A 14,504-nucleotide genomic window follows, 5' to 3' on the forward strand; every position below is an offset into this window, starting at 1 on the left:
ATTGTTGTTATTGTGTTTTTAGATAAAAGATGGGCGCTGGCACCAGACCCAGTTTGTGTTCCATTCCCTGGATCCCACCCTGCTCCCTGTGATCGACATCTACAACCTCCCAAAAACAAATTCTGCGTCACATTACCACCTGGAGATCGGTCCGGTTTGCTTTCTTTGAGGGCCACAGCGTCGGTCTTCTGAGCACAAAGGGATGGACAACCTCCCCCTGCAAATCATCTTCATGCAGGCACGGAGACCAGAAAGGTCATGTAATCGTGGCCAAACATTGTCCAAGTGAGGAAAAACTCACTGCCTTCCCCCCTGCCCAAAACAGACACTGCTTCACAACCAAACTCCTAGTGGACTGCAAGCAGAGAAAAAAGGAGGAAGCAGAGAGAGCAAGGCGGCGGGGTTACAGGAGCAGGGGAGTTCTTGCACTACTGGCTTCTCAGACCAACAAATGCTTCCTCAAGCTCCTTCGGGAGGATCTCCATGTTAAAGGATAAAATACCACGCAATATCTCCAGGACATTTTAAGTGAAAGGAGGCCAAGTTCAGCAGTGAATATTTGAAGTAACTTATTTCCACAACTGTATACAGTCTGTATACTTTGTGTAATATTCAGATTTTGTCATAGCACCTATAGTAATTGGGATTTTGTAAATATAGATATATATATATATATACATATATATATATATATATATATATATATATATATATGCTCTATTATTGACTTTATACATGTATATCTTTTGTAAATTAATAATCTTTAAGTGCAATAGATAAAAGTAAAAAATATATATTTTGGAACATAGAGCTTAAAACCAGATGCTAAAGTACACTGTGCAAAAAGGCACATAAGCTTTCTCTCCACAATGTCTGACATCAGATTAGACTACGCTTCTCTTGTTTTAGCTGTGTTATTTGGATTTGCTAAATGCCAGAATAGTAAGACATTTTGTACAGATTTTTTAAAATGCTGTTCAAATTCAGAGGCTTGCATGCACTATAGGATTACTGTGGCTTTAAGTAGATGAGTAAAATCCAAATTATTATGTCATTTTTGCAAGCTTCTGGTAGGTCAATTCACAATGTTTTAGTTGAATGAGGAACATGACTGTTGCTTTACTGTAAATCAATACCTTAAAGGCACTGCTTCCTTGTAACGAAAAAGAACTCTGTTAAGATAGAGAAACACAGAAAAATGTGTTTCACAAGTCTGATTTATCCTTGGGTAACAATTCCCAGATTCCTGAATCTGTCGCATTCACCTCTTCAAACTATTACATACAAATACAAACACCATGAGGATATTCAGCCATACTGTTAGATAAAGAGGCAGGTTATGGATCCCTGAGATGAACAAGTTTTGGTGCTAATGTATGTATCGCCCCCAAAACAGAAGTGTAAGGCTGGAAAGAGGGATTCATTATCCACTGTGAAATGAGTCCTGTGCTGATATGTGCTGAAAGGCCACTCTCCAAGGAAGAAGTCATCATGGCAAAAGCAACATAAAAAGTTGGATTACAGTTTGCAAATACACTCAAGGACAACTTTTGGTGAAAAAGAAGGACATTTGCAAGACTGAGAACACCACTCCACACATGAAGCATTGGGTTGGTACCATACTAATAATGTGTGGGTGTTTTGTTGCAGGAGGGTGTTCTGCACTTCACAAAATAGATGCCATGATGAGGACAGAAAGATTATGTTGAAATATTGTTAAATATTGAAGCATCTCAAAACATTATCCAGGATGTTGAAGCTTGTCTGCAGTGTTCCAAATGGACAATGATTGGCAGAGCCCCAATCTCAGGCCCATAGAAATCTTGGGAATTAATATTTACCACAGTCATGGAGTTTAAATGACAAATCTATCAGACACAAAGAAAGTACATATAAAAAGTACAGCATTGTTTTTATTCTCTTTCTGATGATTCTGATATTTAGCATATATTAATAATTTTGGTAACTACCCTAAAACAGGAAACATTCAGCGTGATTTTATGGCAGACACTGAAGAGAAAAATTGTTGTGTCTTTTAATACAATGTATGCAAGTGTCTGGTTTAAGCTGTTTATGGAAGGATTTTATCTTATAATTTTTTTAATGTCGAACGGGGTGCCATTTTACTTGCCTTTGGTGCTCATCTCTTCATGGTATTTCATAGGTGAATTTATCCAAAAGCAGAATTCATATATTTATGTACTCTGAACAGAAGATTTACATTTTCTTCTTGCTGTGAGAAGGACAGTGGTCACAAACCAAAGCCAAAAACAAACGGATGCCACTGATGACTGGAAGGGCTTTAGACTGAGGAAGAGGAAGACAAGCTTAACTTCTCAGTAGTGTTTTAATAAATCTTCTCTAACTGTGGATTACAGCTTCAGGTTCTTGCTTCCTCATTAATTAATACAAACAGAATACATAGTCAACACCAGTTGAGCAATTAAAATCAAAAAGACTACAGGTAGAAGCTGTCCATAAAGGAGATCTGAGCCACAGAAGAATGGAGAGCGGGTACAGAAATCAAAACGGAAACCTCCATTTTTATCCCGGTGCTAAGAACATTTCCAAAGGTGCTAGTGATAGTGCTGTTATACACCACTTTGCTAAATTATTCACATGCATGTAGTGCATGCAGGCTTTGCTTAGTAAAAAAGTTTATATACAACTTACCCATTCCATTACACTGCGCTACATCCTGAACCCATTTATCATGACATAATTGCCAAATTATTTTTCATTTCCACTCTGCTTTTAAATAAAAGCTCAATTTAAGCATTTTTATACATTTCTCAAATATTTCTGTGTTTATATCCAGTATAAATCCCAGGGTTTAAACCATTTCCAAAAATATGTACAAAGCCCCGCTGAGCTGTATGTAATATTTTTAGCAACTAGAAGATAGTTTTTAGAGGGAAAAAAATAATTATTGTAGCTGGAATCAAGTGTGTATAATTCTGTAAACCTTGCTGTATACAGTGGATCCCCTCTTGCTAATTTAATGTTATTTAATGCTGTTAATGTGGTTGCAGATTGCGCAAATTTCTGTTAGTTAAAGCAAAACTACTCTTATTGACAATGTTATATAGCAGTGCTCCCAACTGGTCTTGGAGTTTATGGGGTTTTTATGTGTAAATTTGGGGCTCCAGAGAACAAATTTATTGCAATATGATTTCTTTTATTTTTCTAAATTTTTTATTGTTTTTATTTCTTTCATGATAATCAACCATGTACTGTATGAGAACTGTGCTCTTCTATAACTTGTGTTTTAAGGAATTATGCAAATATGTGAAAATGGTTTCTACTTTTTTTATAAATCTTTCCTGAAAATGAGCTAAGAATACCTCATAATTTTACATGAGCAAATATTTTCTATTGCATTCATAATTAAAACCTGTTTGAAAATATAAGACACATGCAGCAAACCATCAAACTTTCAATGAGATCATTTCTGGTGCATTCATCTCTTATTTGTCCGCTCTTTAGTCATTGTTCAGTGTCTGTTAAATAAATACTTTAAAATTGTCTGTGGATTTTTACTGTTTACCTCACTAAAAGTATTCAGTTTGCTAAAACACAGTTAACTTTAATAATGTCATCTTACGTGTTAATACCTATACGGTATGTGTTCTATTTAGACATACATACATACAGTACATACATACATACATACATACATATGTGTGTCAGTGATTCTTGAGAAGAGGGACAAAACAAGTTCTATGGATAAAGCACAAAATTTGAATAAAATATACACAAATATATAATTTTTTCAAATATCTGACTAAACTAACCTGGGCCATGTGAGCACAACAATGTATGTTTTCCTGGTGTTTGCTGAATATTTTTTATTTTAAACATTGTATTAGGTGTAGGGTGTCTTTAAAATCCCTTGTCCTGAAGCAGAACTCAATACATTATAATAGTTTAAAACAATTAAAGGAATAGTAAGATAATATATTATGACAATTAAGTATAAGTATTCAAATAAATAATTAGAAATGTTTCAATAAATTGAATCAAAAATCATTTTTACATATTTTCAAATTCTCATATTCTCACTTAAATGTGCAGTTAACTCATTTTAATATATTTTACATAAATGGCTTTACTTCACATGTATCAAGTTTTTCGTTTTACTCACTATTTTGTCAACACCTTCAGTTCTGTGTCAACTCCGTCAGATGGACTTTATGTTGTTTTTTTTTGTTTTAAATAATATTTATTTTCTTTCTTGAGAAGCATTTGGGTAAAAATATCACTAATAGGGTCATTAAACAATTATTTTAAATTTTATTTTGTCAGATAGTGATGACAAAGTTCTGGGTCAGATCCATTAAAAATGCAATTTTCAAAAAATGTTGCAACTGGGAGCCTGCACCTTAGCATCTTTACATTTCCAAAACATTATTTGTCATATTTGTATACATAAGCTTGAGGAATAATAAATAAATAAAAAATTGGGAAACTTTAAACCCATTTTGTCCCACTTCTCAAGAATCACTGATGTATGATTGTACATACATGTATGTATATATACATATACATACATACATGTTCGCTAAGTCTTTTAGTGGTACGCAGAACCCGACCGTAACAGCTTACTTTCACCACTGGTTGAAGTTAACTTTTACACCACATGGTGTCGCTAATGATATTTGGATATTTTTCATTTGAAGCTGGACCAGTTGAAAGACTGTTTGTTTAGCCTTGCCTCTACACTACTGTCCTTACAAAACTGTTTTTGAATGTCATAAAGAGTCTAGATTACACATTGCTGTAAACTCTTTTCACTAAATAGCATAATTACCATTTGCCTAGCGTAAGTGTTAATTATGCTGTAACACACCCTACTCACCACAAGTTATCTTGAAGGAACAGTTCAATGTCAACACGTACACAGCTTAGAATGGCATGGTGCTGTTTAGAGTTTTTGTTTTTTTTACTTAAGGGAAGGGGAACACAGATACAAGCCCGTGCACTGTTAGCCCTGCCATGCCAACTTTACAAACAGCACTCATTTCTGCTGTTTGGCTACATTTTATGTGTCGGATAATTTCAAGACAAGTAGGACTCATAAGCCTTATTCTTGTTTTTAAGTAATGTTTTCATTTTATCAGAGATAGTGACGTGCCCATGTGGGTGGACTTCGCCTGGAACAAATTATTTAAAAATGACAGCAGTGATATTTTTGAGTCTTACGGTCCTCCCTTGAGTGCTTGCTTTGACCAATCGCTTTTTGCCTGTATAAACCCTTCTCAATGCTCCCTTCTCAGCTGTTTGGAATTTTCAGTTTTTATTGTTGCATAAAATAATTACCCACATACGTAAGTCTAGATGCAAATATGTTGTGGAGAATCGAACATTTATAGCGTCCCTTGTGTTGTTGCAAATGTAAGTCGCTCTGCTTGCCTTCTGAGATTGTCCAAACAAGACTTCTTTCAGGTAGTTTTCAAAATTCCTACAACACCCAAACGCGTCATCAGTTTTCAACGTGCACAATGGTGACGTTTACCATATCGTAATGGCGGTAGCCTGAACTATTTTGAATTCTTATCTGCTTTTCGAGGTTTACGGCGTGTCTGGGCGGTAAAATGCCCTGTTTTGTTGGTAAAAACAATTTATAAGTTTACGGCTATAATGGATTCTGTTGTTGGCGACGACGTGACCCTCCCCGTTGATGTCAACGGAAGGTAAAAACTAAAACAAGGAAAGCTAGCGGGCTGCTGCTAGCTAGCATGTCAGACCGTTGTATGTTGAAGCTAAGTCATATTATAAACTATGTCACCTAACGCTCTATTTGCTTCCACTTAGTCAATACTTATTATACCATATTGACTTTCATGTTGCGAGTTATTAAATTATATTGTTTTTTGTATATTAATATGTGTAAATTGCCTTTTTAGGCGTTAGTATTGCATCTTAGTGGTATTGTTTTATTTTGAGTCTTACGTGAACTTTTCACGTCATAATGGAGAAGCTTTTTAGGATATGTTAACGTCGAAAACCGTTTAAGGCCAACTAAAACATTGTTTGTTAGTAACTTATGCTATTAAGTAGTTAGGGTCGCATTGGGAATGAATAGTCCCATCACTTGATATTTTGACAGTAAATAATCGATCTGTATTTTTACCTAGCTTGTGTTATAAAATTGTTATTTCCAATAGATCAATTAAGCAAATCGTATAAGGACTAGACAATGATGCCTGTAGATGTAAACAGTGTTTTTTAAAAAAAAGAGATGTCATATCAATCTGATTGGATGATGCTGTGATATGACTGTGATGGTAGGGCGGCATTTGAGCTGTCATTCTGGGAGTATTATAGCGGAAATTATGAGCCAATGTGCTTCGACTGTAGCAGCGTCGTCTCCCTCTTTGCTTTGTGCAAGAGGGGTAATTATTATGCTGAATTTATTTTCAGTTTGGGTTTTTTTTTCCCCACTTGGGCTTTCCCTAACCGAAGATTGTGATTGCGGTAGGTAAACGTACATTTTTACAGCGCTTGTTGAATTAGCTAGTTCATAGCTTTCCTGTTCCGCTGTGAAACTAGTTATATATGTGCTGTTTTGTTTACACTTGTGTCGATGGTTGCTTTACCTTAAACTGACACAGTCCAGCTGTGCTGTGGAAAAGCGGTCATGCAGGTGGTAAGCTTGTCTCCGTAATTTAAGATGTTAGCTGATATGTGTGGTGTGAGTTACTTATTGGCTAATTCTGAAACCTGATTCATGTTGCTGTTTCAGTTTTGTTGAAAATATGAACTTTGTTCTGATGGCTCGTGTAATGGGTGGAGTTTGTTTTTTTTTTTAAATAAGATTGTTCAAAATTATGTGTGCTTAGTTGCTTTTGTGTTTGACATCTGCAGCTGAGCAAAGTGAGAAAAAGAGGAAGTCATTGTTTACAGAAAATTGCATTGTTTCCAGTGGAGGGGTTACTGACAAAACACGGAGCAATCACTGTGTCCTCTTTTATGTTTTAGTTTCAATAAAGGCCGTTTTTGTTATGTTGAATATGTTTAACAGTAATTCCTCTGCTACCGCTGCTGTCACTGTACTGTGTTCACTCTTCGTTTACACAGGAAGAGGCTGCTTGGCATGTGAAACCTCAGTGATGCAATGATTGTCCTCACAGAGTTAATGGCGTTCAGTGTTTTTTAGGAATATTGCATTACACTGGGCAGTATTATGATCGTTATCACATTTTCACATTACATCAATTATTTTATTTTATTGAGCTTTTATTTAACCAGATAACACAGTTGTAGAGAGAGATCAAGACTTCTTTCACAAGAGTGGCCAAGAAAGGCAGCTGCATACATCATATTGGACAAAACAGATAGACAACAAAAACAAACATAGCAAATATATAAATTATAATCAGTGTAATGTTTTGTTCCCCATCATTTTATAGTTTTATACAGATAAAAATGTGATGTGCACGTGTATTCACCCCCAATTGGTCAGTATGAAGCAGTGCTAACCAGTTTCCCTGTTGCTGGTTATCCCAGTGTATGATGCTGATACCACCATGGTGCATTCAGGGCAGAATGTAGTGTTAGTTTTCTGTAAAGCCCCTTTTTATGTGCTGGCTCCCTAAATGGATTTCAGAGCAAATGGGAATGAAATACTTATCCATATAGCACTTTTCAGTTTTTTATTTGTAAAACATTTAGAAAATTATGTTTCATTTTCCCTCCACTTTGCAATTATGCAATACTTAGTGTTGTTCTATTTCACAAAATCCCAATACAATTAATTGACGTTTGTGGCTATTAGGTGACAAAATGTGGAAAAGGTCAAGAATACTTTGGCAAGGCACTGTAAACATCTGACTCTGTAATTATGAAAATAGAGTCTTTCTTCGATTACATTTTGCCGTAAGTTTTAAATCATTAATTATTTGTCTTGCTGGTACGTCTTTCATTTAGAAACTGAAGTATGTGTAATGTAAAGCAGTGGGAGGAAGTTTTTCAGGGCTTTGTATTATTAGATATGAAGGTCAAAGCACAGGATGTGGAACATACAATTGGAACCACTTAGGTCTTTTGTTTTTATATAAAGCTCCTTCTCCTGCCTAAGAAAATAATTTTTTACAAATCAGCTATGATACATGTGGAAGTGATGGACACAGGCATACTTGTTTGTTGCTGTCCAGATGTGTGTTGCTTTGTGCTTTGTTCTGAGTTAGAAACACCACTGTCTCTTCACTGTGTGATGCTTTGCTGATTCCGGGCCACAGTACTCCGCTTGTGTAGCAAATGAAAGCTCCTTCCAACCTCTATTTTGTTTTTGTCTCCTCCCTGTGTGAACACAAGAGCTTGGCTGCCTCTGGCACATGATGTCACTTACACACAATTCTTGTTTTTATGTCTTTGAAGGGACCTTTCATTAAAGACATGCCTTTTCTTGCACCTTAAGCAACACACTGTTTGCATAAACCTAAACAGAGTTTGGGTAATTAAAAAAAATCAAAGTAAACCATTTGGGTTAAACGTTTTAGTCCTAGCAGTCAAAGTCCAGCTCTTGGATCATACATAAAGAAAAACAGCAGCACACATGCAGAGAAAAGACTCAATACCAGAGTGAATGGAAATGAAGCGGATTCATTCTGAAGCTATTTATGGAGCATCCTTAGGGCTCAGTGGAACTAGCCAGTATGAGCAATACATAAACAACATGTGTCCCTGTTTCTCACATGATGTATATCGAGAGCAGAGCTTCATTTGATATTTTTTGATGCTTCTTCCTTTCTTATATCAACAGAATTTCAGGGAGAGATAAGAGTAAAACTGCTAAATTATACTTGCGTCGCAACAGAACGCTGCACGATTAACAAATGAATGTTTGTTTCCAGCTGCCAGCTCCCAGACTCCATAAATGCAGGAGAGTTTTCTTCAGACAACATGACAGGTACGGCAAAGCTTCCTTTGTTTCTTTTTTTGCCCAGGTGTGTGATTCTCATGTGTACTCATTAATTCTGCTGCAAAATTGGCATGCCCTCCCACAATTTTATCTCCCAAAGCCTTAACGAGGAGCGAACAAGTTAATGTTGATGAGCAAACACCTTTCAAATTATATACTCACCTCTTTGTTTGCTGTATGCCAGTAGTTATCTGACTATTGCATGCAAATAAATTAAAAAGTATAGGTCATCAATATATGGAGCTGTTTTTGTCAAGTTATTTTCACTTTATGTAAATAGACACAGAAAAATCTGGTATTTTATATTAATTTTGTTTTTTGATCGATGTGTTTTTTAGAAGAGACAGAAACGGGGTCGGCTTTCACACGTATAAAGATTTTGGCACACTTGCGTCAACTCATCATTTTAATTTTAACCCTTTATCTCAAATAAACCTCTAATTAGAAATCTTTATTTGTATTTGTTAGCCTAAGTGATTATGTGGGATCATCTTAAATAAACTGAAATTGTAGTTTCTGTTATTTTAAGCAAACCCTTCCATAGTTTGCACTCAATAGATATACTTTCACAGATTGCTAGTGAATTGTTTGCTTTCCTAAAAGAATACATTTTAGCTATTCTTTTATTCTCTTGTTGCAGATTTGATTCAGTTTATTAGAAACAGATGTGGTGATGGTAACTGATTTCTGCTGTTTTCTCTTTCATTGCTAAAATGAACATGAGTATGATAAGCTGTTGTTTTATCATTTACATTTTCATTACTTAAACATCCGTTTAGTAATTAAGTTTAAAAGCTTGTTTGGCTTCTCCACTTGTTCCTTTTGATTGTCTCGTGTAAATCTGTTTTTAGTGGCTGTGGTTGAAGTATTGTGCACCAAACATATTATTTTCTGTTTAGTGTACCTAAAAATGCACTTCTCCATTTTGACACAGTCTGTAAAATCAAGTGCTAAACTAAGATGGACTGCTTGTTTTTGTCTCAATAATCAACATCAGTAATTTTGTAGGACTTAGGTTCTAAAGCACTAATGAAGGACAATTGCATTTATTTTGCTAATGCTTCCTTTATTTACTTAGTTGTTCTTTTTGTTATATTTTAGTAAGTTACCCCTCCTTTTACTGCATCTTCAGTATTCTGCAGAAAGTTGAACATTGCAAGCTGCAGTTTCTTTGATGTTCTGTAATAACCTTCCTTGGTGTTGTAGGCAGCAATTAGCTTTAACACTTGACAAAAGTGGTTCTGAGTGGTGCCAAGAGGTTCTCGAATTAGAGATTACATCAAAGCATTGACCTGCCATAAAATCGTCTGGAAATAAGTCTGCAAAATGTTACATGTCAAGAATGACTAAACGTTTATGGTATTTCACATTAGTGAAGACGCCTAAAACAGAAAAAATGGATCTCTTAGGCAGCCTTGAAAAGCACAGAATTTGATTCTATCCCTTTTTGAAGTCTGAAGATCTATGAAGGAAGTGATTATAAAACAAGTTTGCGTTCAAACTTAGCACTTGTCAAAGCGTTAGATAAGTCTAAAAATATTTAAAGGACATCATTTACCATTAATTTGCCAAGTAGAACTTGGATATACAGTATGTCCTAATGCATTGATCATAGGCCTGTCGCGATAAACGATAAATCGATTAATCGTACGATAAATTAAAACTATCGACGTCATTTCAATTATCGGCATTATGGTCTCTTCCAGCCTTTTTCTCTTTCTGTTGATGACACCGAATGAAAAAAGGCTCAACTCCGGTGCTCTCCACTGACCCTCCCTTCCTCATTTCCTTAGTGTAAAGCCCAGCGCGCACCACACGATCTTAGAGCTGTCGGCCGATTGTCGGCCCATTTTTAAAACTTGACAGACCACACATTAGCCGACAGAAATCCTAGGTTTAACGGTTCGATCGGGTTCGTTCCTGCCGTGTGGTGTCCAACAATGGGCACAAAATAATGGCTGCAAGTCCAGTGAACTAATTTTAAAACCAGACATTAATCAATGCTTTACTACAATCTACCTGCAATGCATGTGGCTCTAGTGTCAGCGTAAAGTCCTGACCGAATGAAAATCATTAGAACCTGTTTACATCACGTTAACGAAGAACAGCTGAAAAGTTACCGGGTTTATCAACTGCGGTAGCAATTTCGCTCCAACTCCTCCTCTTGTCATTTCTATATTCTTTGCATGTTGAATAAACATTAATGTTGTTTCCACGTCGGCTGGACTTCGAGTTGTGCCGTGTCAGCTGTTTGGGATTCCCCGACTTAATTTCCCCTCAGAAAACACAAGGAGAATCCACGCTTTCTGATTGGCTACCTGTCACATTCAACAGGCTGCTTAAGCTCCCGGTGGGGAAACCCCCTGATTTAGATCGGAGCGGAAACGACGATCTACCATAACACACCACACACTCTTAGAAAGACCAACGTTTTAAGATTGTCATAAGGGGAAAAATAGGAGCAAAAAATCATGTAGTGTGAACTATTGCATCAGGTAGTCGATGTGCCCATCTTCTCTATTTAAATCTAATTATTACTGAAGGGCAACATAATATACAGACTTCATAATCTGCACTCTTTAGGTTGAATGCAGTATTTATTTCCACTTTGGCTTTATGTTGTTTAGTTTTTATCAAGTACATTTTTTGTTAATGGAGACTGAGAATCCATTTTGTTTTTGGTTGTTTTGTTTATTTTGTTTATCAGCTCCAGTGTTAAATATTCTTTTGAAAATAAAGTTTATCTATCTTTGGCAGGAAATCACCTGCATTATTACGTCATTTCCATTAAATCAGTGTAAAAAGGTCTTCAAACAATATTATCGTTTATCGCAATAGTTTTTTGAGACACTTAATCGCTCAGCAAAATTTGCTATCGTGACAGGCCTAATTGATCATGCTTTGTTTGTTTTTAAGTTAGACAGACGACCCAAAGAAAAAATTTCACTCATGTATATTAATTGTTGAATAATCCAGAAATAGACCATGTTATAGATTTTCAAGTAGAACTGATCTAAGTAAGGCCAGAACCCAGAAAAACAACAACAATGGTGAAATATCCCCCTTTACTATATTAACAAAATGTAAGTCTGCTTCAGCTTAGGCTTGTTTCATTGTTTGTGAAACTCAAGGCAAATGTCTTGCACTCAAAAGTTGAGTATGTAATAAAAACTGTAGAATAAATCTGGAGAAGTATTAAATACAAAAAATAAAAAAATAGAAATCTAAGGAACCTATTAATGACCATTTGACAAATTTACTTTAATTATTTGTATGTTAACCATGACTGTTGGGTACATTTCAATGTGAAAATCAACATAATGCTTACTTGGTAAAATATCCTACTCATACTAACCCTTCTGAAGAGAATAATTTAATACTAAAATATATTTTTTATTATTTCAAAAGCATTTAATGTTTGTATGTATTTTATAAAAATGCAAGTAAGAGTCTGTGTGATACACATTCATTGCCTGTTCCTGTTGAGCAGGAGCGAATCGTGAGTCAAGAGTTAGAGTTGGGAAATGTTTTGTTGTTGTACGGTTTCATGATCAGCTGCTCACTGCTTCAGTTGGCTCAAACAGGGAAGCCCTTAGAAGCTGTTTCTCCTCCTGTATCTCCGTACTTAAAAAAAACAAAAAAACCCAGAAACTTCTTTCTCTTTTGCTTTCCTTCTCTCTGAAATAAAGGAAGGTGAATGTTTAGCTTTTAATTTAACCTCGATGGTTTCTACTGTGTTATAAATTGTGTTCTGAAGTTTTACCTTAATGTGGTGAAAATGAGCTGTTTGCTGTTCTTCAGCTCCGTCCTTTCCTGAAAAGATGTCCCCCGTCAAAGCTTTCACCATGAAGGACTATGAGAATGTGAGTAAATGTATCAACTTTACGCTTTCTTTCTTGCATATAGACAATTGCTTATGATTCATTGCGCTGTAATGAAGTAATAGTAATAGAAGCCTGTTGATAGTTAAAGTTAACGCTTTAACCCACCGCTTTAAATAAGCAAGTTATGAACTTGATCCACTATTTCCTTTAAACCAAGACACTCCATTTATGGACATTTGGAAGATGGAGCGTGTGTGTAGGAGGATGAGGGTTGAGGTGGGCTAAACTCTGCATTTCAGCATTTGAAAGGAATGCATGTTCAGGTTCTGGACTCATGCTTGAGACTGGCTGCACGATTTGAGGCTTCAGCAGTGCACCCAACCCCCACTTACCAGATGTATGCTGCTCTGACCCTCCAGCACAATGATGCACAGTCTGCTAAACACGTACAAGCCTCCCTTCCTTTGAAAATAACCACACATGCCCCTTTTATGCATTTGTGTAAATACTTTTTTTCATAAATATTGTTTCAAAGCTTTGACTCGTTGCTGCATAGATGTCTTAAATGCATTTTATGTATAACAGGATTTGATCAAATACCTTTATGTTTAACAGCAAATCACAGCTCTGAAGAAAGAGAACTTTAATCTGAAGCTTCGCATTTACTTCATGGAGGAGCGAATGCAGCAGAAATGTGATGACTCCACTGAAGACATTTTCAAAACGGTATTATTTATTTTGTATCAAATGCATCCTGCCGTGGTATTTACGCAATTCTATCAGTGCCGTGTTTCGTGCCTCCAACTAAAGTTGAAAAAGTTTGGAGGAACAGATCAAAAGATAATCTAGATTAAAGGTCCTAAGGTTATCTAATGGGATCTTAAAGCCTTTCTGTCCTTGGCCTCGTTACTTGCACCAATCAGGCTTTTCCTGGCCCTTACAGTTTCCAGGTTTTTGGTGTGATCTGACCTGCCAATTTTAAACTTTAACTTATTCTTATTTTTTTTAAGAATTATAAAACAAAAATGTGCTGAACTTTCCTTCATAGTGATGTTAGTTTTTAATCCTAAAGAAATTAAATATTATTCCAGTGTCTATGTCAAAGCATTAATTCCTAAACTGTATCTTGTTGAGGAATTCACTGACTGAAAATAGTGGGAGTTCTTAGTTATGAACAAGAGAAAATAATCAGAATTTTCAGTGTTTGACCCACTGATCAAAGCTAATCAAAAGAAAAGTGGCCGGTTCTGATGTCCGGTAGATTGATTGGTGCATCTCAACTTTGAATTATTATTTTTTTGTTTATTTGAATTTGCTCTTTATAAAGTTATAACTCTTTGTAGAACATAGAGCTTAAGGTGGAGTTGGAGTCGATGAAGAGAGAGCTAGCTGAGAAACAGGAGCTGCTTGTGTCTGCATCGTACGTATTTCAGAAAACTCATGTCGACTGGCAGTAAATGTTCTACTATTAAATATGGATGTGCTAATTAACCTGAGGTAACCTGTGAACGTTCATTTCAGTAAAGCGTTGGAAAGTCTAGCGGGTCGAGAATCAGGAGAACCCCAGCGAGTGAGAGAGCAAGCTCATAGGGAGATGGGCGCATTAAGAGATGCATTCAGCAAAAGGATAGCAGAACTAGAACAGGTGAGTACAAAATAATTTAAAAGATAAAGATCATGTAATACTTGTCATATACAATATAAACAATGTGTCCATTTTCTTATTTTTAATTATTTTTACTAGATCAACATTAGTT

The 14,504-nt window shown here is 35.9% G+C and overlaps 2 protein-coding genes across 9 annotated transcripts in view; both read left to right on the plus strand.

The window, feature by feature from the left end:
* The window catches only part of col27a1a (collagen, type XXVII, alpha 1a), a 79,861-nt gene extending 76,336 nt beyond the window's left edge, over positions 1-3,525 (plus strand). The window contains exon 61 of the mRNA XM_028026532.1: positions 23-3,525. Within this exon, the coding sequence (XP_027882333.1) occupies positions 23-169 (147 nt within the window). The 3' untranslated portion in view covers positions 170-3,525. The remainder of the gene's footprint in view (positions 1-22) is intronic.
* Positions 3,526-5,508: 1,983 nt separating this feature from the next.
* The window catches only part of cdk5rap2 (CDK5 regulatory subunit associated protein 2), a 40,350-nt gene continuing 31,354 nt past the window's right edge, over positions 5,509-14,504 (plus strand). For 7 of the 8 annotated variants that reach the window (XM_028026523.1, XM_028026531.1, XM_028026524.1 and 4 more), the window contains exons 1-6: positions 5,509-5,693; positions 8,856-8,911; positions 12,725-12,786; positions 13,363-13,473; positions 14,091-14,167; positions 14,269-14,392. In XM_028026523.1, coding sequence (XP_027882324.1) covers positions 5,641-5,693; positions 8,856-8,911; positions 12,725-12,786; positions 13,363-13,473; positions 14,091-14,167; positions 14,269-14,392 — 483 coding nt within the window. In that variant the 5' untranslated portion in view covers positions 5,509-5,640. Of the gene's footprint in view, positions 5,694-6,324; positions 6,478-8,855; positions 8,912-12,724; positions 12,787-13,362; positions 13,474-14,090; positions 14,168-14,268; positions 14,393-14,504 lie in introns of those variants that run through there. The other variant, XM_028026528.1, reaches the window with a different exon arrangement.

The sequence above is a fragment of the Xiphophorus couchianus genome, chromosome 8 (genome assembly GCF_001444195.1).
Source record: "Xiphophorus couchianus chromosome 8, X_couchianus-1.0, whole genome shotgun sequence".
Lineage (NCBI taxonomy): Eukaryota > Metazoa > Chordata > Actinopteri > Cyprinodontiformes > Poeciliidae > Xiphophorus > Xiphophorus couchianus.